Below are 22617 nucleotides of genomic sequence, written 5' to 3' on the forward strand. Positions count from 1 at the left end.
ATTAGCAAGGCATGGTGGTGCATGCCTGTAATCCCAGCTACTCAGGAGGCTGAGGCAGGAGAATTGCTTGAACCTGGGATGTGGAGGTTGCAGCGAGCTGAGACTGCGCCATTGCACTCCAGCCTGGGCGACAGAGTGAGACTCCATCTCAAAAAAAAACACACACAAAAAAACTGCTCCAGACTTAAGGTCAAAGGAGAGACCCTAGGATGGGAGGGCACCTCTGGACTTCCTACATGGACATATGCGTAAAGTCTAGCCAGCCTGAAGCCCTCACAAAAGATGGGGCAAGAGCTTTCCAGATGGACCACAGGTATTCTGAGCTTGACCACTTTTAAAGTCAGGTAAAGGAGTACACGTTCTCCAACACAGGCTAGACAAGACGACACATCTCAAGTACTCCAGCCACACAGAACCCAAACCATCAAAACATGATACTTACAAGTACCCACACAGCATGACCTGCAATGGGGCGTGCAGGACCTTGACTTTCTGTATAAAAACAAATAAAAGACAGATCCACATGGTACTTCTATGCCACAAGGTGAACCCCATCCCTGCTCTGCCATGGATCAGCCAGGTAGAAAAACCCACAGGCAAGGACCCCCTAGCCCTCAAAGAAGGCCTTGTTCTCTGCAGACCAGGTCAGGAAACTGGCCATGATATCTAAACAAGAGGCCAGTGGAGACTGGTGTGGGCTTGAGTGAGATGTCAGGCGTCCCCAGGGACAGATGTGGCTGGAGGCACTCTGGGCAGGGAAAATGCCAAGGCAAACCCTACATACCTGCATGAAGTGCAGTTTCTCAAGCCTTTCCATGACGACTGGCAGCAAGACTGGAAGAGACCAGGGGAGAAGCTGAGGGGAGGGCTGGGAGGCTTTCCCCAGGAAATTACCTCTCCTTCAGCAGAAGCTCCAGAAAATACTTAACCATGAGGTAGAACAGAAAAGTAAGTAGGCATGGCCACCCCCAACCTCTCTCCCCAAAGTCCCGGCACAACAGTGCTTCCCAAGCTTCTCAACCTGCACACTTGCGATAACAGGAGAATATGCGCTGCTAGGTCCAAAGCCTCCTTGTCAAAACGCAAAAATGCGTTTGTATGCTCATGCAAACAAATTTTGCAATACGCCCCCAGCTGGAAGCAAACCAAAGCAGGGAATTTATTTTCTCTACCACTCTCCCTAGCACCCCACACTGTCTACACATTAAACACAAATGCTTGACAAGTATTTTTTTTTTTTTTTTTTTTTTTTTGAGACGGAGTCTGGCTCTGTCGCCCAGGCTGGAGTGCAGTGGCGCGATCTCGGCTCACTGCAAGCTCCGCCTCCTGGGTTTACGCCATTCTCCTGCCTCAGCCTCCCGAGTAGCTGGGACTACAGGCGCCCTCCACCTCGCCCGGCTAGTTTTTTGTATTTTTTAGTAGAGACGGGGTTTCACCATGTAGACCAGGATGGTCTCGATCTCCTGACCTCGTGATCCACCCGTCTCGGCCTCCCAAAGTGCTGGGATTACAGGCTTGAGCCACCGCGCCCGGCGCTTGACAAGTATTAATAAAATGAAAATAACTTTCTACCCCAAACCTTGAATGAACTGATGTTCTAGGAATTAGTGTGGTTCTTCTAGGCTTGCAGCAATCAAGCAAAGCAGTTTGAGAAGCACAGCTGTAGAGGGTGGGCCCCACCTCCCACCCAAAAGCTGAGTGTAGCTGAGACCTCCATCCTGTGTCACAGGGTTCCCCAGGATGGAAGGGCTTCCCTGTCTTACTCATCCCAGGAGCTGACATGGTGATCCGAGAAATAACTACTTGGGTGATGCCTATGGCTGCAGCTCTCTGAGGGCAGAAAATAGTAAGTTGTCAGAAATGATGTATCCAGGGTACACGGGTTGCACCAGGGGGCTGGGTCAGCATCATGGCCAAGTCTGAGATAGTAAAGGTGAAGAGAAGGACCCTCCAAGTGCTAAGTGACCTCACTTCATCCCCTCCCCCCAGCCAGGTTTTTATGGAGCAGAAATGATAGAGAAAGGACAGAAGGGGCCTGTTCTGAACAGAGCAACACGGGGAAAGTTTGACAGGGAGTGAGGATGAAGTCAGAGAAGGCTTCTCAATTCTATAATGGTGCCCACTATGACCACTAAGGAGGGGACAGGGTATGAAAGGGAATTTCCTCCTCCCACCCCAAAGGGAGGCCTCTACTCACCCGGGAATGACCAATCTCATTTTCATTCCTGTCCTTCACGCAGATTCCCTGGATGAGCTCCCTAAACACAGACAGGAGTTACTGGACTTGGGAAAGGGGTGATGGAAGCCTGCCAGCCACGTGACATGCCAGGCCACTTAAGCTCCAGGAAGCCACCTCCTGTAGCCTGGGCCTTTGACCTTCCTTCTGCACTCCAATGAGCAGTATCTTAGGAGCGATCTAGGGCAGTGGCTGAGAGCGCTGGCCCTGGGCCTGGACTGTCTGGGTTGAGTCCTGAAACTGCAGCGTATGTATGTGACCTTGAGCAGTCTTTAACCCTCCCAAAGCCTCAGTTTTTCTTATATGCAAAATGGGGATCATCCTGGCGCCACTTTACAGGACCTGGTAAGGATTACGCTAGCTATTCTTTTTTTTTTTTTTTTTTTGGGACAATTGCGCTCTGTCACCCAGGCTGGAGTGCGGTGGCATATCGGCTCATGACAACCTCCACCTCCTGGGTTCAAGTGATTCTCCTGCCTCAACCTCCCCAGTAGCTAGGATTACAGGCGTGCACCACCATGCCTGGCTAATTTTTTTCTTTTTTCTTTTTTTGTGATGGAGTCTCACTCTGTTGCCCAGGCTGGAGTGCAGTGGCATCTCAGCTCACTGCAAACTCTGCCTCCTGGGTTCACACCATTCTCCTGCCTCAGCCTCCCGAGTAGCTGGGACTATAGGCACCTGCCACCACACCCGGCTAATTTTTTGTTTTTTTAGTAGAGATGGGATTTCACTGTGTTAGCCAGAATGGTCTTGATCTCCTGACCTCGTGATCTGCCTACCTCGGCCTCCCAAAGTGCTGGGATTACAGGCGAGAGCCACCGTGCCCGGCCCTAATTTTTGTATTTTTAGTCGAGATGGGGTTTTGCCATGTTGGCCAGGTTGGTCTCAAACTCCTGGCCTCAGGTGATCCTCCCACCTCAGCCTCCCAAAGTGCTGGGATTATAGGCATGAGCCACCGCACCCAGCCCACCCTAGCTATTCTTCTCAGGCCAGTTCTTGACAGCACTCAACCCAAGCCCCGGTAGGTAGCAGGGACTCATTCTCCTGTTAGGAAAGGTTCACTGGATGGGGAAGGAAAGATGAGCAGAGCGGCATGTGTGCACAACTATTCTGGTAGCGCTCCTTCTACAAAGGCTAGTGTGAACATTTTCCATTTGTTGGTAGTCCCAAGAAAATGTGGCTTGTACATATTGATGATGATGACAATGGTAGAAATAACAGTGAACGCTTATATAGCATCTGTTATGTTCCAGGTGCTATTTTGAGTGCTTTATATATATTATATCATTAAAATCTCATAACAGAGATTTCTCTAGTCAAGAAATAAGAACTGTGAGACACAGTAAGTTTCTCCTTTACCTTTTCTCCTGAAAAGCTTAGAGTTGGGTGCCTGGAAAATTTCTGTCTACTCCTCTGGCTTCTTTCAAAGCTTGTGGGTTCTGTGCTATCTTTAGACACCTCAGCCTGATACTTTTCATTTTGTATGCCATCCCCAGGGCTTGGGAAGTAGGAGGAGTTCACAATTTTAACACAGGTCCAAAAGGACATAATGCAGTGTAAAACTCCACAGGTCCACCCTGTCTTTCCCGTTCCACATCACCCAGGAGAGGACTCCCACAGGACTCAACACATGGCCTAACCCGAAGTCACCCCCCACTCCCGGGGCCATCACCAGGGGAGTAGCCAATCCCAGGGCCCTTCAGAGGCTCAGCCCAGCAGCCCTCCCCATGCCCACCACAGTCCCCAGAAGCCACCCACTGCTTTGGTTTCTTGCCCCTTTTCTGCTTATCTTGTGGTTTGTAGGGAGAAAAGGGGCCTATACTCACTGCTGTCGCATCATGGGGATATTGACACAGTTAGCCGCAGCCACAGCGGCAAAGGGCACCCAGCGGCCCACCAAGGGCGGTGCTTTCTGTTGGAGGAAGGGAACAGTAGGAGTTGTTGAGATGTGTAGGAAGATGGGAGGGGAGGGGGCTGAACGACTAGAATACAAAAAAGAAAAATAGGCCTTGCTACCGCCACACATCCAGACACCCACTCTGAGAACCCCAAACTCCCTCAAAGGCCCAAGAAGAACCAACCTGGGGACAGCCCTGGTGTATTTCTCATCACTTGGCCAGCAGGGCTCTGGCCAGTCCCAGCTCACCCAGCCTGGGGAACTGTCCCTGGGGGAAGGATGTTTTCCCTAGGACTCTGGTGCCCCCGCGTGGCCACCATGCTGCAGCAGCCCCAGACCATACCTTTGTCAACATGTTCATGCCCACAGCCGTGGCCACAGCAGTGGTTGTGGCTGTGAAGTAGGAAAGGGTCATCTGCCTGGGGGAGGAGAGAGATGCTTGGGAGTGGGGCGCCTGCCAGCTGAGGGCCAAACCACGGGCTTGAGGGAGAAAGTCGGCTGGTGAGGCTTCGTGCCTGAAAACCACACAGGATCTGTCCCTAGCCTTATCTTGTGACCCTCTCCCCGTCGCTCACAGCGCCCCAGCCCCCTTGGCCTTCTTTCAGTACTGTGAACATACCGAGTTCCTTCCTGCCTCGGAGCCTCTGCACATGGCTGCTCCCTATGCGGCGAGGGGCTCCCTGGGCTCTTGGGTCGTTCAACCCTCAACCTTCAGGATACAGTTTGAAATGTCGTCTCCACAGAAGGGATTGCTCTAAGTGGCCTAACTACACAGACACAGCTCTGCTGTTCTCTGCCTTGCAACCCTGGTTTTCTGGGTGTTTTGTTTGTTTGTTTGTTTGAGACTGATCTTAGGCAATCCGCCTGCCTCGGCCTCCCAAAGTGCTGGGATTACAGGTGTGAACCACCGTTCCTGGCCCAACCACACGTCTTAACAATGTATCCCAGAATGTACAACCATGCACATCCCCAGCACATAATACACACTCAAGAAGAAATATTTAGAGAATGAATGAATAAACACATTTGGAATTGGTCTAGGAAGAAGATGCACTCCTACTCAGCTTGAGAAAATACTTCCAAACCCTGGGAAAGGGTAACTTGGTCACCTGCTCAGTGCAGGCGCTGCCTAGGAAGGACTGCCGGCCCAGAACCCTTTAGAAAAGCTGTTCGTGGGAGGCACGAGGACAGCCTGGGGCTCAGGTCTCCTACCTGACTGATATGGGGGAAGCCGCATTCCTGTTGGTGTAGTTGACTAAGGCATTGAAGGACTGGTTCACCCACTGCCAGAAGATCACCACCGGCATCGTCCTACCAGTGAGGAAGGCCAGGAGAGGCAGAAAGAAGTCAGGTGGCAGGGAGTCCTGAGGGCACGCCAGTCAAAGCACGTGATCTGCAGGTCCCCACACTGTTCTCATACTAGGTTTTTATTTTTTATTTATTTATTTATTTTTTATTTTGAGATGGAGTCTCGCTCTGTTGCCCAGGCTGGAGTGCAGTGGCCGGATCTCAGCTCACTGCAAGCTCCACCTCCCAGGTTTACGCCATTCTCCTGCCTCAGCCTCCCGAGTAGCTGGGACTACAGGTGCCCGCCACCTCGCCCAGCTACTTTTTTGTATGTTTTTAGTAGAGATGGGGTTTCACCATGTTTGCCAGGATGGTCTCGATCTCCTCACCTCATGATCCGCCCATCTCGGCCTCCCAAAGTGCTGGGATTACAGGCTTGAGCCACCGTGCCCGGCCTATTTTTTATTTTTTTGAGACAGAGTCTCGCTCTATTACCCAGGCTAGAGTGCAGTGGTACGATCTCAGCTCACTGCAACCTCCGCCTCCCAGGTTCAAGCAATTCTCCTGTCTCAGCCTCCCAAGTAGCTGCAACTACAGGCACACACCACCACGCCTGGCTAATTTTTGTATTTTTAGTGGAGAGGGGGGTTTCACCATATTGGTCAGGCTGGTCTCGAACTCTTGACCTCAGGTGATCCACTCACCTTGGCTTCCCAAAGGGCTGAGATTTACAGGCATGAGCCACCACGCCTTGCTTGTTCCCATATTGTTTTATGTGCCTGGGTTTTTGTTCAGGCCGACCCCTCTGCCTCAAATATCTCCCCCTCCTCCTTCCATACGTGGCCGAACCCTGCTCTGTTGAGACAGAGCACTTCCTCCTTGGAACCTTCCCAACCCTTCCCCTGCCCCTCCTGAGACAGAGTAAGTCATTCCATGCTCCTGCTTCCACAACCCCATGTTCTTCCCCCAGCCTACCACTTACCAAGCTGTACTGTAACTGTTTACAGTTCTTGGTCTCCTCAACAAAACTAGGAGCTCCTTGATGGGGTGGTTACTGAAGCCTTTACATTCCCAACACCTGGCCCAAAGCCCAGCTCAATAGCTGAACCAATCAATGCATGGGGTAGGGGACGCAGGGGAGGAAGGAAGAGGTGGGAAGAAGAGTCACACATCCAGCAGCTACAGAGGCAGTCTATTCTCTCCCCAGCCATGCCAAGAAAGGGACGACCTATTGTTTTGTTTGGTTGTTACATAATTAAAATCATTGTGGAATAAGTACTTTTTAAAGAGGAAATTGGGGTAACTTATTTGTTGAGGGTTCTACATAGGACTGCCTCAGTTAAAATCCAGGCACCCGTATTTACTGCCTGTTTAAACTTGGACAAGTTCTTCAGCCTCTGTAGAACTCTAGTTCTTCATCTATAAAATGGAAACAATAGTACCTATAGTGTAGGGTTGTTGAGAGGGTTAACTGAAGCAATACGTGCAAAGAATGTAGCATAGTGCCTCGTATCTGGTAAGTGACCAATCAAGAGAACTATTATTATTATCATAGTATGGCTCCCTGACCAGCAGATCCAGGCAGCTGTACCTCCCACGGCCCTGCCCCCAAGTCCCACCTGTAGAACTGGAGCATGAAGCCCGTGATGATCATGCCACCAGGGAGCTGGAAAGACATGCGCCCGATGACATTCATCTTCTCCCCAGTGTCGGGGTGGAAGGCCGAGTCATATAGCTTCTTGGCATACAGCAGCTGCTCCACTTGGGTGCCTGGGGGCACAACCCCCATCCTGCCACCCAAGGACAGCAGGCAGTCACCATCCTGCCTGATCAACATCTCCCAGTCTCCCTACTCTCGCTTCTCCCAGCCCCCAGCCCTAAGAGTTCTGCCTATTCCTTCATCTTCGGTTTCCACCTCCACCCAAGAGGACCCATCAATGTTACCCTGCTACTTCCAGCCCTTCCCCAACCACTCACCTGCTCTTCTCCACCATCACCTTGGCCCAGTCCAACTCCTGCTCAGATACGAAGACAGTGCGGGGGTCCGTGATGTTTAGGAAGTGCTTCACTCTCCCCAGGAAGGTGCGCTGGTCCCAACGGGGAGCATCGATGTTAAAGCCAGTCAGGTCAGCCTCCATCTTGTTCACACATAAAACTGTGGACCTAAGGGACAGAGGAAGAAGAGGACTGTCCCCTAAATCAAAGCCCACCGCAGAGGACCTGAGCACCTCCCACTGTTGCAGACAGCCTGCTCTCACTAGCTACTGGGCATCTTCTGACTCGGCTTGGGAGGGGCCCAGTGAATGGTCATCAGATTGAGCAACTGGGCACCAACACGTGTTTCCTGAGGGCCTGCTGGTGGTCAGCTCTGTGCTTGACCATACTGCAGGAGGGACTGCAAAAGGAGACAATACAGTGCCTGTGCTTGGGGAGCTATGGGAACAAAAGCCCACGCATTAAACAGTATAATACCCCGGGGTGCTTCTGGCAGGGAGATGGGAAAAGTAGCCATTTTGAAAAACAGCCAGCTCGGTGCGGTGGCTCAGGCCTGTAATCCCAGTACTTTGGGAGGCCGAGGTGAGGGGATCAAGAGGTCAGGAGTTTGAGACCAGCCTGGCCAACATGGTGAAACCTGATCTCTACTAAAAATACAAAAATGAGCCGGGTGCTGTGCCAGGCGCCTGTAATCCCAGTTACTCAGGAGGCTGAGGCAGGAGAATTGCTTGAACCCAGGAGATGGAGGTTATAGTGAGCTGAGATCATGCCACTGCACTCCAGCCTGAGCCTGGGTGACAGCGCAAGACTCCTTCTCGGGGGGGGAAAACAAAACAAAACAAAACAAAAAACACCTAAAGCCGTTTGTTCTTTTTTTTTTAATTTAGTTTTACTTTTTTTTTGAGACAGGGTCTCATTCTGTCACCCAGGCTGGAGTGCAGTGGTGTGATCATGGTTCAATGCAACTATTACCTCCCAGGTTCAGGGATCCTCCTACCTCAGCCTCCTGAGTAACCGGGACTACAGGCACACAGCACCACGCCTGGCTAATTTTTATATTTTTTGTAGAGATGGCACCTCGCTATGTTGCCCAGGTTGGTTTCAAACTCCTAGGTTCAAGCAATCCTTCTGCCTCAGCCTCCCAAAGTGCTGGGATTACAGGTGTGAGCTGCCGCATCTGGCCTATTTTATTATTTAGAGACAGAGTCTCATTTTTTTTTTTTTTTTTTTTCGAGACGGAGTCTCGCTCTGTCGCCCAGGCTGGAGTGCAGTGGCCGGATCTCAGCTCACTGCAAGCTCCGCCTCCCGGGTCTACGCCATTCTCCTGCCTCAGCCTCCCGAGTAGCTGGGACTACAGGCGCCTGCCACCTCGCCGGGCTAGTTTTTTGTACTTTTTAGTAGAGACGGGGTTTCACCGTGTTAGCCAGGATGGTCTCGATCTTCTGACCTCGTGATCCGCCCGTCTCGGCCTCCCAAAGTGCTGGGATTACAGGCTTGAGCCACCGCGCCCGGCCTCATTATTTTATCCAGGCTGGAGTGAATGGTAATTGACATGCATGATTATAGCTCACTGCAGCCTCAAACTCCTGGGCTCAAGCAATCCTCCAACCTCAGCTTCCCAAGTAGCTGGGACTACAGGCATGCACTATCATGCCCAGCCCTTTCATTCTTCTTAACAAGGTCTACCCTTGAGGGAAACTATTTTACCAGAGCCTAACCATCTTGGGTTTTACCAGAACTTAACTGACTCGGGGAAAGAGAACTCCAGCCACCTCTTGCCTTCCTGTCTCACCTAAAGAGGACAAGGGGAGGCTGAGAAGCTCTTGTGAAGGCTCAGGGTCACAGACTCACCAGAAGACTGAGACCTCATCACAGGACTGCAGATCCCTCCACTCCCTCAAGTCACCACTGCACCAGCAGGGCTCCTCTATCATTACAAGGATGATAACAAAAAGAGTAACACATCTTAGGCCCTATTTAAGAAGTCTCTAGAGACCCATAGACAGTAGGGGAGACAAGAACAAGGACGCCAGAAGAAAATTTAGCCTTTTATACCCATAGCTACAGCAAACAGTAAACATAACCTAGATAAACAAAACCTCACCCCTCAGTTCCTCTCACAGGGTACATCATGTCCAGCTTTCAGTGAAAAATTACAAGGCATACTAAAAAGAAAAAAAAAAAACAGTTTGAAGAAACAGGCCAAGCATCAGAACCAGTTTTAGATATGAGATTTTAGACTTATCAGACCAGGAATTTAAAATAACTATGGTTAAAATAAATAAATAAATAATAAATAAAATTATTAATTATTTAAATAAAACTATGGTTAATATTCTAAGGACTCTGAAGGGAAAAGTGGACAACAGACAAATAACGTAAGCAGTGATGGAAACAAGAAAGAATCAAAAGGAAATGTTGGAAATCAAAAATGCTGTAACAAATATGAAGAAAGTCTTGGATGGACTCATCAGTAGACCGGACATGGCCAGGGAAAGAATCAGTGAACTTGAACATGTGTCAATAGAAATTGCCGAAATGCTAAAGGCCCATCCATGGCAGATTGGATAGAGAAAATGTGGTATATGTACACCATGGAATACTATGCAGCCACAAAAAAGAACGAGATCACGTCCTTTGCAGGGACATGGATGAAGATGGAGGCCATTATCCTTAGCAAACTAATGCAGGAGCAGAAAACCAAATATCACATGTTCTCACTTATAAGTAGGAGCTACATGATGAGAACACATGGACACAAAAAGGGGAGCAACAGACCCCACTGGGGCTCACTTGAGGGTGGAAGGTGGGAGGAGGGAGAGGATCAGAATAAATAACTAATGGGTACTAAACTTAGTACCTGGGTGATGAAATAATCTGTACAACCCCAGTGACACAAGTTAACCTATGTAACAAACCTACACATGTACCCCTGAATCTGAAGTAAATGTTAAAAAAAAAAAAGAAACAAATAATATTAACGCAATTACACAATAGAAGGGCTTGGATTCAGATCCTCCACACACAAATTCTGTCTCTCATTGAGAAACACTGAGTCCGTGGTGAGGGATGGTGTGGGAATGTTCGTCTTCATAGATCATTGGAATTACTATTTGGGGGTGCATACCATCTGATCCTGTTGGTTGTTACTCATTTCCACCTATCCCCATATCTTACAGAAGAACCATCTCAAGTACTAACTGCTTTATATCCCTTAAAACATTTCTAGTCGGGGCCAGGCGTGGTGGCTCATGCCTGTAATCCCAGCACTTTGGGAGGCCAAGGCGGATGGATCACCTGAGATCGGGAGTTCGAGACCAGCCTAACCAATATGGTGAAACCCCATCTCTACTAAAAGTATAAAAATTAGCCAGGCATGGTGGCAGATGCCTGTAATCTCAGCTACTCAGGAGGCTGAGGCAGGAGAATCACTTGAACCTGGGCAGCAGAGGTTGCAGTGAGCCAAGATCATGCCACTGTACTCAAGCCTGGGTGACAGAGTGAGACTCTGTCCAAAAAAAAAAAAAATTCTAGTCGGCAAGGCATGGTGGCTCACATCTGTAATCTCAGCACTTTGGGAGGCCAAGGAAGGTGGACCACCTGAGGTCAAAAGTTTGAGATCAGCCTGGCCAATGTAGTGAAACCTCATTTTGTATTTTTTTTTCTACCAAAAACTAGAAAAATTGGCCAGGTGTTGTGGTGCACACCTGCAGTCCCAGCTACTGGGGAGGCTGATGTGGGAGGAATGCTTAAGTCCAGGAGGCGGAGATTGCAGTGAGCCAAGATTGAGCCACTGCACTCCAGCCTGGGTGACAGAGGAAGACCCTGTCTCAAAAAAAAAAAAGGACTTTCTTGGACAAACAAAACAGGAAATTTGTCACTGGCAGACCTGACTTACAAGATGTTAAGAGAAGTTCTTCTGGTCATGTGCAATGGTTCACACCTATAACCCCAGCACTCTGGCAGGCCAAGGCAGGAGCATCACTTGAGCCCAGGAGTTTGAGACCAGTCTGGGCAACATAGTGAGACCCTGTCTCTACAAAAAGAAAAAAGAAAAAAACATAGCCAGCCGTGGTGGCATGTGCCTGTGGTCCTAGCTACTTGGGAGGCTGAGATGGGGGGATTGCTTGAGCCTGGGAGGCCAAGGCTAAGTCTGCAGTGAACTGTGATTGTGACACTGCACTCCAGCCTGCATGACAGCGTGAGACCCTGTCTCAGAAAAAACATTAACAAACAAACATAAATAAATAAAAATGTTTATTTCTCTTATTCTGAATTGTTAACAGTTAACAAACAGATATATTTGTTTAAAATAATAGTAGCAACAATGTATTTGGTGATTATAGTTCATGGATCAGAGAAATCCATGACAGCAATAATATCAAGGATAGGAAGGGAGAATTGGGAGGACTCCATTCTAAGGTATTTGCACCTTCCATGCAGTGGTACAGTGTTACTTGAAAGTGGATTTGGATTAGTCATAAATGTATATTGCAAACTCCTGGGCAACTGCTAAAAAGGTTTTCAAAAGAAGTATAATTGATATGCTAAGAGAGGAAAGAAAATGGAGTCATAAAAAAAGCTGAGGGTTTTAAATTTTTTTTTTTTTTGAGACGGAGTCTCGCTGTGTCACCCAGGCTGGAGTGCAATGGCCAGATCTCAGCTCACTGCAAGCTCTGCCTCCTGGGTTTATGCCATTCTCTTGCCTCAGCCTCCCGAGTAGCTGGGACTACAGGCGCCCGCCACCTCGCCTGGCTAGTTTTTTTTGTATTTTTTAGTAGAGACGGGATTTCACCGTGTTAGCCAGGATGGTCTCAATCTCTTGACCTCGTGATCCGCCCGTCTCGGCCTCCCAAAGTGCTGGGATTACAGGCTTGAGCCACCGTGCCCGGCGGCTTTTAAATTTTTGCCTGAAAACTTCAGGAAGTCACTGAAAGATTTTAAGAAGAAGAGTGACAAGATCAGATATGTAGTTTACCAAGAACAAACTGGGTAGTCGTAAGAATAAACAGGGTGTGCCCATACTTCACAGGATGCAGGGAGACCAGCTGGAAGGGAACCCCAATAATCTAGGCAAGAAGACATAGGACTCAAATGAACCCAGTACACTCAAAGGAGAGACCAATAGGAGAGAATCTTTCAAAGAAGCGGAATCTTAGGATCTGCTAAGCAATAGGTATAAGAGGAACACTGTATCAGCCAGGGTTCAACCAGAGAAGCAGAATCAGTAGATTACAGACAGACAGACAGATAGGTAGATACCAAAACATAACATGGGGCAACATGGGGTTCCTCTAACTCCTGAGCTCAAGCAATCTGCCTGCCTTGGCCTCCCAAAGTGCCAGGATTACAGGTGTGTGCCACTGCACCTGGCCTATGACACACACATATACATATTTTATATATTTCTAAAATATATTTGTATGCTATAATATATATTATATTTTATAATATATAATTTCTATATCTACATAAATATCTAAATTATATATCTATATAAATATATAATTTTTAAAATTTATAGATATATTGACATATATTTATAATATATAAATTTATTTATATAGATATATGAATTATTTAAATATAATATGTAAACATAAACATAAATTCATATAGCTATATAAAATTATATATAAATATATAACTTTATATATTATAAATATACATTGATCTATATAAACTCTATAACTTTTTTTTCTCTTTTTAGGCAGGGTCTCAGTCTGTTGCCCAGGGTGGAGTGGAGTGGTGCAATCATAGCTCACTGTAATCTCAAAGTTCTGGGCTCAAGGAATCCCCCCATCTCATCCTCCCTAAGTGCTGGTATTACAGGCATGCACCACCACTCCTGGCCTAAATATATATAAAGCTGACATAATATAATATTGATAAAATATAGAAATTGATTTATCACAAGGAATTAGCTAATTGGCTTACATAACTGTGGCTGTTGGCTAGGCAATCCTGAAGTCAGCAGGGCAGGCAACCAGCAACAGACCATCCCGGGGGAGAGGGAGCAACGTGGGTAATGGCTCAGAGTCCAGAACCTCAGAGGGGGTTCAGGGGTGGTCTAGCCCTCCTTTAAAGGACTTCCACCTGATTAGGTCAGGCCATCCAGGATAATCTCCCTTTTGATTAACTTAAAACCAAACGATTGAGGAATTTAATTATATCTGCAAAATCCCCTCACAGCAGCACCTAGATTACTGTTTGTCTGAAGAGCTGGAAGATGGTGCATGTGTACTCCTGGGTAGCCACTATAACTGGAATATACCAGAGAGGGAATCCCAGGAGTCTTGTTTAGCTTAGCCGAGTTGACACAGGACAAATATCCAGAGTGATATCTAGGGTTTCTGACTTGGGCGATAGGTGCTAACCAAGAGAGCACAGAAAAATTGGCTTTGAGGGAGAAAATACTAATAGCAAGCTTGATTTCTCCATGTTGAGTTTCAAATGCCATGGGATTATTTATTATTTTATATATTATATATATATATATTTTTTTTTTTTTTTTTTTTTTTTTGAGGCGGAGTCTCGCTCTGTCGCCCGGGCTGGAGTGCAGTGGCCGGATCTCAGCTCACTGCAAGCTCCGCCTCCCGGATTTACGCCATTCTCCTGCCTCAGCCTCCCGAGTAGCTGGGACTACAGGTGCCCACCACCTCGCCCGGCTAGTTTCTGTATTTTTAGTAGAGACGAGGTTTCACCGTGTTAGCCAGGATGGTCTCCATCTCCTGACCTCGTGATCCGCCCGTCTCGGCCTCCCAAAGTGCTGGGATTACAGGCTTGAGCCACCGTGCCCGGCCTATTATTATTATTTTTAAGACAGTGTCTTGCTCTGTCGCCCAGACTGGAGTGCAGTGGCGAGATCGTGGCTCACAGCAAGCTCCGCCTCCCAGGTTCACACCATTCTCCTGCCTCAGCCTTCCCAGCAGCTGGGACTACAGGCGCGTGCTGCCACGCCCGGCTGATTTTTTTGTACTTTTAGTAGAGACGGGGTTTCACTGTTAGCCATGATGGTCTGGATCTGCTGACCTCGTGATCCGCCTGCCTCGGCGTCCCAAAGTGCTGGGATTACAGGCGTGAGCCACCACGTCCGGCCTATTTTTTTTTTTTTTTTTTTGAGACAGGGTCTTGCTCTGTTGCCCAGGTGGGAGTACAGTGGTATGATCATGGCTCACTACCCCAGCCTCCACCTCCTGGGCTCAAAAGATCCTCTGACCTTAGCCTCCCAAGTACCTGGGATCACAGGCATGTGCCACCATTCCCGGCTAATGTTTGTATTTTTTGTAGAGACAGGGTCTCCCTATGTTGCCCTGGCTGGTCTCAACTCCTGAGGTCAAGGGATCTGCCTGCCTTGGCCTCCCAAAGTGCTGGGATTACAGGAGTGAGCCACCACCCCCAGTCCTGCCATGAGATTTTTTTTTTTTTTGAGATGGAGTCTTGCTCTGTCACCCAGGCTGCAGGCTGGAGTGCAGTGGTGCTATCTCAGCTTACTGCAACCTCCACCTCCTGAGTTCAAGCGATTCTCCTGCCTCAGCCTCCTGAGTAGCTGGGATTACAGGCACGTGCCACCACACCCAGCTAACTATTTGTATTTTTAGCAGAGACGGGATTTCACTGTGTTAGCCAGGATGGTCTCGATCTCCTGACCTCGTGATCCACCACCCACCTCGGCCTCCCCAAGTGCTGGGATTACAAGCGTGAGGCACCAAGCCTGGCCAGGATTTTCTTAAATGCAATAGGCTGCATCCTGTCTCAGGTCCTTTCCAAACACCATACTCAAAAGCTAGTGTTTCCTCTCTTCACTGAATAGTATCTATTTGTCCTTTTTTTTTTTTGTACAAATAATTTTCAGATTTACTTCTATAGCTTCTACTACTAGGTCATTTTGTCTTTTTCTTAGAAATAGCACCTTAACTAAGTTAAATAATTCACCTGTAAAGTGAGGTGGTATGTTCATTTTGCTCACCACTGTCACCCCAGTGCCTAGCACAATATTCAAGTATTTGCTGAATAAGAAGTTCATCAGCCCCTGGGTATTCAGGCTTGAAAGAAAACAGAGGTCAGAGCTAGAAGGAAAAAACGGAGTCAGCAGCATCGAGGTGATTTACGATAAAGTTTTCCAGTGAGAACACACACAGAATGGGAAGAGGAGAGAGCTGAGGACAAACCCTAAAAAATCAGGACATTTAAGAAGCTGAGGTCAGGCACGGTGGCTCACACCTGTAATCCCAGCACTTTGGGAGGCCGAGGTGGGTGGATCACCTGAGGTCAGGAGTTTGAGACCAGCCTGGTCAACATGGTGAAACCTTGTCTCTACTAAAAAAAATACAAAAATTAGCTGGGCATGGTGGCAGGCACCTGCAATTCTAGTTATTCAGGAGGCTGAGGCACGAGAATCACTTGAACCCAGGAGGCAGAGGTTGCAGTGAGCTGAGATTGTGCCACTGTACTCCAGCCTGGGCGACAGAGTAAGACTTTGTCTCAAAAAAAAAAAAAAGAAGCCAAGACCAGGCACGGTGGCTTACGCCTATAATCCCAGTGCTTTGGAAGGCCGAGGAGGGCAGATCACGAGGTCAGGAGTTCGAGACCAGCCTGGCCAACATGGTGAAACCCCGTCTCTACTAAAAATACAAAAAATTAGTTGGGCATGGTGGCAGGTGCCTGTAATCCCAGCTACTCGGGAGGCTGAGGCAGGAGAATCACTGCTGGAGGTTGCAGTGAGCCAAGATGGCGCCACTGCACTCCATCTTGGCAACCGAGCAAGACCCTCTCTCAAAAAAAAAAGAAGCCGAGAAAAGGAAGCCCCCAAAGATGGGAAGAACCATCAGAAAGAAGAGAGACAGGCACAGACAGGCCTGTAATCCCAGCACTTTGGGAGGCCAGGAGTTCCAGTTCAAGAAAAGAGGTAGGAGGGACCGAGTTGGGGAAGGAAGAGTGGTGGTCAATTTTTAGATTTTTCGTTAAGGCGGAAGAGACATCAGGAAGCTGATATGCTGGGGGTACACCTTTTCCTAAGAGGAAGGACCAGGGACAAGAGGAGAGGCTCAACATGGAGTATCCACAGCGCCCTAGCCTGGCCCTGATGCTTCTCTGAAGCGGCAATCTCCAGAGAAGTCAGACGACAGACAGAAAGAGTCCATTGCCAAAACTCAGACTTCCCCTCTCCCCTGCCACCTGGCCTCCTGCAGGCTGGTTCAAAGACCAAAGGCATTTCTCTCAGTCCCAACTGAAGCAGGAGTGGGAGGAGGGAAAAGAGTTCACTTTCCCAGACTCTACATGAACCTAAAAGGAGTCAGCTTGGTTGGCTGACCACATGCTGCCTTGGCTTACAGAGCCCCAGGCTAACGCACGCTGGAGACAGCCTGACTGAGCAAAATGCTGTGCCTCCCCCTCAGCACACACAGGGCCAGACCTTCTCTGACATCTGTTCCCCTTAACGCAACGTGGAAAAGTCCTCTGCTTCTCAGAATGGAGGGACTATCATCAAGGGGTAAACTGAACATTTGCTAATTATGCAAGAGCCTTTGCCTTCTTAACTAAAGTCAGGATAGAAACTGCAGAGTCCTTGTCTTAAATAAAACATAAAGCCGAAAAAAAAAAAAAAAAAAACCTAAACGATCTGTCTGGAACATTTCCCCCACACACCCACTGTACCCCAATGGGCACTGTTCCCCGACTCCTTCAGGACAAACTCGAGTCCTTCTATGATATATACTTCTACACTTCTACAGCATCGTGTCCTTTGCAGCATGCTGGGCATTTGTGATTGTCACTTTCTTGTCATTGACTGTGATTTGCATAAACTCTGCCTGCCTCCCCTGACAGACTGTAAGGCTCACGAGCATAGGGATCATGTCTGTGATGTTTCCTGCTACATCTTTCACATGCTCTCGAAGAATATTTACTGCTTACCTGAAATGCATTCCAACTTCTTGGGTCTGTTGGCATCAAGGATACCACCTGTCTTAAGTCAAACTCAGAACCTGCCTAGGTTACAGAACTAAGAGCAGGCTTTCTTTCTTTTTTTTTTTTTTGAGACGGAGTTTCACTCTTGTTGCCCAGGCTGGAATGCAATGGCACAATCTCGGCTCACCGCAACTTCCACCTCCCAGGTTCAAGCAAATCTCCTGCCTCAGCCTCCCTAATAGCTGGGATTACAGGCATGTACCACCATACCCGGCTAATTTTGTATTTTTAGTAGAAACAGGGTTTCTCCATGTTGGTCAGGCTGGTCTCAAACTCCTGACCTCAGGTGATCCGCCCACCTTGGCCTCCCAAAGTGCTGGAATTACAGACATGAGCCACCATGCCCGGCAAGAGCATGGAGTTGCAAATTTCACCTTTCATGAAGTTGCAAATTGTCTACCTTGCCTGTGCTGAGTCATACCGGTCTCTAAATTTTCTTCCACAGTTACTGTCCCTCCTCCCACACAAGCCACATCTAGTCTTCCCTAAAAAGGTCATCATCATGTCCAGGGTAGCCCCACTTCTGAAGGATTATGGTTACACTACTAGGAACAAGGTAGGAGTAAAAATCAGACCAGTGATTTAATGGTATCTCCCTCCTAGGATTAGAGAATGTCACAGCTTGAGGCCCGGCGCAGTGGCTCACACCTGTAATCCTAGCATTTTGGGAGGCCAAGGCAGGCGGATCATGAGGTCAGATCAAGACCATCCTGGCTAACCCGGTGAAACTCCATCTCTACTAAAAATACAAAAAATTAGCCAGGCATGGTGGCAGTCACCTGTAATCCTAGCTACTCGGGAGACTGAGGCAGGAGAATCACTTGAACCTGGGAGGCAGAGGTTGCAGTGACTGGAGATCACACCACTGCACTCCAGCCTGGGTGACAGAGCAAGACTCCGTCTTCAAAAAAAAAGAATGTCACAGCTTGAAGACAAGTGATCTAAGATCTCAGTTTACAGAGAGGAAACTGAAGCCTAGAAAGTGCACACGGATTGGGCCACCACGGTGGGCATTTTTGGTACACTTGGCCCTGGACTAAGTGCTTGCAGCAGATATAAACACCAACAATCAACAGATCCAGTCCTCAAAGATTGGACAATAGCTAAGGCCTTACTTACTTCCCCAAGGTCCTCTATCCACTATAGCCTACTTGCCAACTCCTTAAAAAAGAAGGAAAGAGGCCTGGCACAGTGGCTCACACCTGTAATCCCAACACTTTGAAAGGCCAAGGCGGGCAGATCACCTGAGGTCGAGAGTTCAAGACCACCCTGACCAACATGGAGAAACCCCATCTCTATTAAAAATACAAAATTAGCCAGGCATGGTGGTGCATGCCTGTAATCCCAGCTACTTGGGAGGCTGAGGCAGGAGAATCACTTGAACCCGGGAGGTGGAGGTTGTGGTGAGCCAAGATCGCGCCATTGCACTCCAGCCTGGACAATAAGAGCAAAACTCCATCTCAAAAAAAAAAAAAAAAAGAGGGAAAGAGAGGGAAAAAAGAGAAAAAAAGAAATAGACTAATATCATCTCTGACATAATGCTCATCCTTCCCAGAGAGAGATTTTCTCTGACAAATGGTATCAGAGATCAGAAAAAACAAGCTTCCAAATTCCTTCTTGAGGTATTCTCTTACAAGCAGAAGTGCACAAGATTCCTGTTTGTAGCCCCAGGTAGGGAGAAAAACGAAACATATCGCTGGTACTTACATCAGAGGAAGATCAAGGTAGCCAAAGACCCCAGAAGGTCAGACACAAAGACCACTGAGACAGGCAAGGATTAGGGTCAAGGCTGCCTAGAGCAAGCTGGAAAAGGAGAGTAATAATTACAGGAGCAGGCCCAGGTATAGGCTTATGGATACTTGTCTGACTCCAAGGCAAGTGGGCTGTTAGAAACCAGACAACTTAGAAAGAGCAATCTGCCTTGCCTTTTTCACAAAAGGGCTAACAGTCTAGAGATGAGTAGATTATAGGGGTTTGTGTGCCTGTATCATCACCTCCATTCATTACCTCCTTAGTCAAGGCTCTGAACTGCTTTTCTCTCTAAGGGTCTGAAGCAGGTATGCAAGCAGCAGATGTTGGTTTTTGTTTTTTGGTTTTTTTTTTTTGAGGCAGGGTCTTGCTCTGTCACCCAGGTTGGAGTACAGTGGTGTGATAATAGCTCCTGGGCTCAAGCAATCCTCCAGCCTCAACCTCCTGAGTAGCCAGGACTATAAGGCACCACAGAACCTCTGGCTAAGTTAAAAAAAAATTTTTTTTTTTTTTTTTTTTTGAGGCAGAGTCTCGCTCTGTCGCCCGGACTGGAGTGCAGTGGCCTGATCTCAGCTCACTGCAAGCTCCGCCTCCCGGGTTTATGCCATTCTCCTGCCTCAGCCTCCCGAGTAGCTGGGACTACAGGCGCCCACCACCTCGCCCGGCTAGTTTTTGTATTTTTAGTGGAGACGGGGTTTCACTGTGTTAGCCAGGATGGTCTCGATCTCCTGACCTCGTGATCCGCCCGTCTCGGCCTCCCAAAGTGCTGGGATTACAGGCTTGAGCCACCGCGCCCGGCCAAAAAAATTTTTTTTATAGAGGCAGGGTCCTACTGTGTTGCCTGGGCTGGTCTCCAACTCCTGGGCTCGCGTCATCCTCCCCTTCAGTCTCTCAAAGTGCTGGGATTAACGGCATGAGCCACTGCTCCTGGCCGCAATTACCAATTTATAGGGGTTGTGAAAATGAAATGAAATTTGGTATGAAACGTATTTCATTAGGAAGGATGTAATTTCCATACGGGCTGATTTTGTCCACTGCTGTGTCTACAGCGTCTAGAACAGGGCCTAACACGTTTGTGCAAACTCTTCTTACAGTCCTCTGCATCAGGAAAGGGGCGGGAGGTAGCACTTCCCAACCCACCCCACTACCCTTCTTGCTCTTCCTTGGCTGAAAATGCAGGCTCATTGTTGCCTCCTCCAGGACTACAGATGGTGCACGGTCCGGTCCAAAGCAGCTTAGCAAAACCGGCCAGAGGCTGGGCACGGTGGCTCACCACTTTGGGACACCTGTAGTCCCAGCACTTTGGGAGGCCTAGGCGGGCGGATCGCTTGACCCCAGGAGTTCGAGCGCAGCCTGGGCAACATGGCGAAACCCTGTCTCTACAAAAACAAAATACAGAAAATTAGCCAGGCGTGGTGGCGCCCACATGCAATCCCAGCTACTCGAGAGTCTGAGGCGGGAGAATCGCTTTTAAGCCCGCGAGGCGAAGGCTGCAGTGAGCCGAGATCGCGACACCGCACTCCGGCCCGGGCGACGGAGCGACACCCTGTCTCAAAACAAAAACTGGGCCGATCCCCAAAACGCCTTTCACCTGTGCTTCAGCTCACCTCAGGGCTCAGGGCCAGCCCCAGGCTGCTTCTTGCCCTCCGACAGACGGTCTCCCCCCATCGGTACTCCCCTATCCCGGACGGCTCGTAACGCCCCAGCCCCTCGGCCTGGCACCCGCAGGCAATGGGGATCGGAGCAGAGGGGCCCATCTGCAGCCCCAGGGCACACTCCTCGCGCCACGTGGCTTCTGCAGGTGGAAGTCTAGCCCGCGCTGCAGCCCCGCCTGGACAGTCAGGACAGAAATCTCAGTTCCCTCCCGAGATGTGGGGATTGGAGGTAGACAGGGCGAGCGCCCTCGTCCCAAGGCCCCTTACCTGGTCCCGGGACAAATGCCACCAGTTACAGTCCGCCTTAGAAACCTGGCCTGGTGAGAGACCTGGGCGGGGGAACCGCCCCCATGCCCGCCCACGCCCCTCCTTTTCGACCAATCCCAGGCCGGGAGGCTCCCGCCAGCCACGTGGGCAGCCTTTCTCCACTCCCAGGTCCCGGCTAGCCGGCGGCCGCCTCTGTAGCTCCCGTAGCTCGCCCGCGCAGTGGGCGGGCGCCTTGGCGCGCTTGCGCACTCTGGGGGAAAGCGGAGCTGCACCCCGCCCCGTACTGTTGCTCCACTCCTCCGCTGTGCGTGCGAGGGACGTCGGGGGCGGCGCCGCAGCAGTTGCCCTTGGTAACGGGGGAGGCAAGAGGAGGAGGAGGAGGAGGAGGAGGGACTCGGCGGGAGGATGGTGAGTGTGGGGACCTGGGCCCCCTTGGAGCCGGCCGGTTACCCCCCTCCCGTCCCCAGGCCCAGGGCGGAGCACTGCGCTTAAAGCCAAGGAGGGAATGGGACATCGCTCAGCCTGCTATCTGGGCTCTGCACTGATTTCGGGGGTCGGCGGGGAGTCCCGAGGGTGGGCCCTGGAGGGAGGCCTGGGCCTGGAGAGGAAGGCGGGGCTTGCGGCAGGTCCGAGGCTTGGGGAAGGGGCTGGCAGAGTGCGCGGCTGGCCGGGTGCGGAGCTCAGGCTCCATCATTACTCTGGGGACGGGGGTGAGGGCGGATCCCAGGAGCTGTAGAGAGCAGCTTTCGCTCGCTGGCTTAGACTTCCCGGGCAATCGGTCTCCCGGCGCTGCAGTAAAGTGGGGTTCATCTGGAGCCCGGCCAGAAGCGGAGAGAAGGCCGGCCCCGCTGGCTCTGAGGTCGCCCTGGCGGTAGCAGGGGAGATGGTAGCTTAGCCTTCCTCCTTCTCGCGCTGTCTGGGCCCCTGGGGGGTAGGGGAGTAAGTCCCAGAACACAAAGGGGAGCCGCTTTGAAGGGATGCCTGGTGGATTTTACGCCGTCTTGGTGTCTGCGTGGCGGATGCGCTTCCTCAGTCCCGAATTATTTAGCTATTTGCTGAGAGTTGTGCAAGACCTGGTTGTTGGTGATGACCGATTTTTCATTCAATACTTAATCCATGTTGATGGAAGCATATTAGCTGCCCGGTCTCTGGAATTTCCTTCGAAACCTTTTGCAGTCTCCTCTTGCATGTGACCACACCAGGGCCAAAAGATCTTAATCCTAGCTTGGGGTCTCCAAACTGAAAAGAACGAGATGTTAAAAATGGAGATCGAGCTTCAATCTGGGGCAAGCCTTTTCTCTGTCAGCCCTAATTAAAGCTTTCCCAAATTCTAAATTATGATTGTGACAGATCTGACCGTTGACACTCTGTTTCTTGTTGATGTCTGTACAGTTAGTTGGAGGGAGTTAAAATGGAATTGAGTAATTTTAGAGCTATCAAAGAAAAATTGATTTTGAACCACTTAAAGCAGGTTAGTTGGCTGCAAAGAGCCTGTCATCAAACTTATAGTTACTGCTCCACCTCTCTTTCTAGTTCCTTTCTTCACTTTTAGAAATGTTGAG

The 22617-nt window shown here is 49.4% G+C and overlaps 2 protein-coding genes across 22 annotated transcripts in view; one reads left to right on the forward strand and one right to left on the reverse strand.

Annotated features, from left to right (window-relative positions):
* The window catches only part of SFXN2 (sideroflexin 2), a 34675-nt gene extending 13387 nt beyond the window's left edge, over window positions 1–21288 (reverse strand). For 6 of the 21 annotated variants that reach the window (XM_033184273.1, XM_033184264.1, XM_033184196.1 and 3 more), the window contains exons 1-11: window positions 21056–21288; window positions 9520–9580; window positions 7398–7583; window positions 7040–7210; window positions 5346–5444; window positions 4477–4552; window positions 4063–4148; window positions 2198–2258; window positions 1764–1830; window positions 785–834; window positions 443–492 (exon numbers count right to left, since the gene is read on the reverse strand). In XM_033184273.1, coding sequence (XP_033040164.1) covers window positions 443–492; window positions 785–834; window positions 1764–1830; window positions 2198–2258; window positions 4063–4148; window positions 4477–4552; window positions 5346–5444; window positions 7040–7210; window positions 7398–7583; window positions 9520–9548 — 875 coding nt within the window. In that variant the 5' untranslated portion in view covers window positions 9549–9580; window positions 21056–21288. Of the gene's footprint in view, window positions 1–442; window positions 493–784; window positions 1230–1547; window positions 1831–2197; window positions 2259–4062; window positions 4149–4476; window positions 4553–5345; window positions 5445–7039; window positions 7211–7397; window positions 7584–7678; window positions 7816–9266; window positions 9343–9519; window positions 9581–21055 lie in introns of those variants that run through there. The other 15 variants (XM_033184296.1, XM_033184313.1, XM_033184305.1 and 12 more) reach the window with 11 other exon arrangements.
* A 9-nt stretch (window positions 21289–21297) lies between these two features.
* Window positions 21298–22617, forward strand: part of ARL3 (ADP ribosylation factor like GTPase 3) — a 47413-nt gene continuing 46093 nt past the window's right edge. The window contains exon 1 of the mRNA XM_033184371.1: window positions 21298–21463. Within this exon, the coding sequence (XP_033040262.1) occupies window positions 21461–21463 (3 nt within the window). The 5' untranslated portion in view covers window positions 21298–21460. The remainder of the gene's footprint in view (window positions 21464–22617) is intronic.

This window comes from Trachypithecus francoisi, unplaced genomic scaffold (assembly GCF_009764315.1).
Source record: "Trachypithecus francoisi isolate TF-2019V2 unplaced genomic scaffold, Tfra_2.0 Contig01579, whole genome shotgun sequence".
NCBI classification, from domain to species: domain Eukaryota; kingdom Metazoa; phylum Chordata; class Mammalia; order Primates; family Cercopithecidae; genus Trachypithecus; species Trachypithecus francoisi.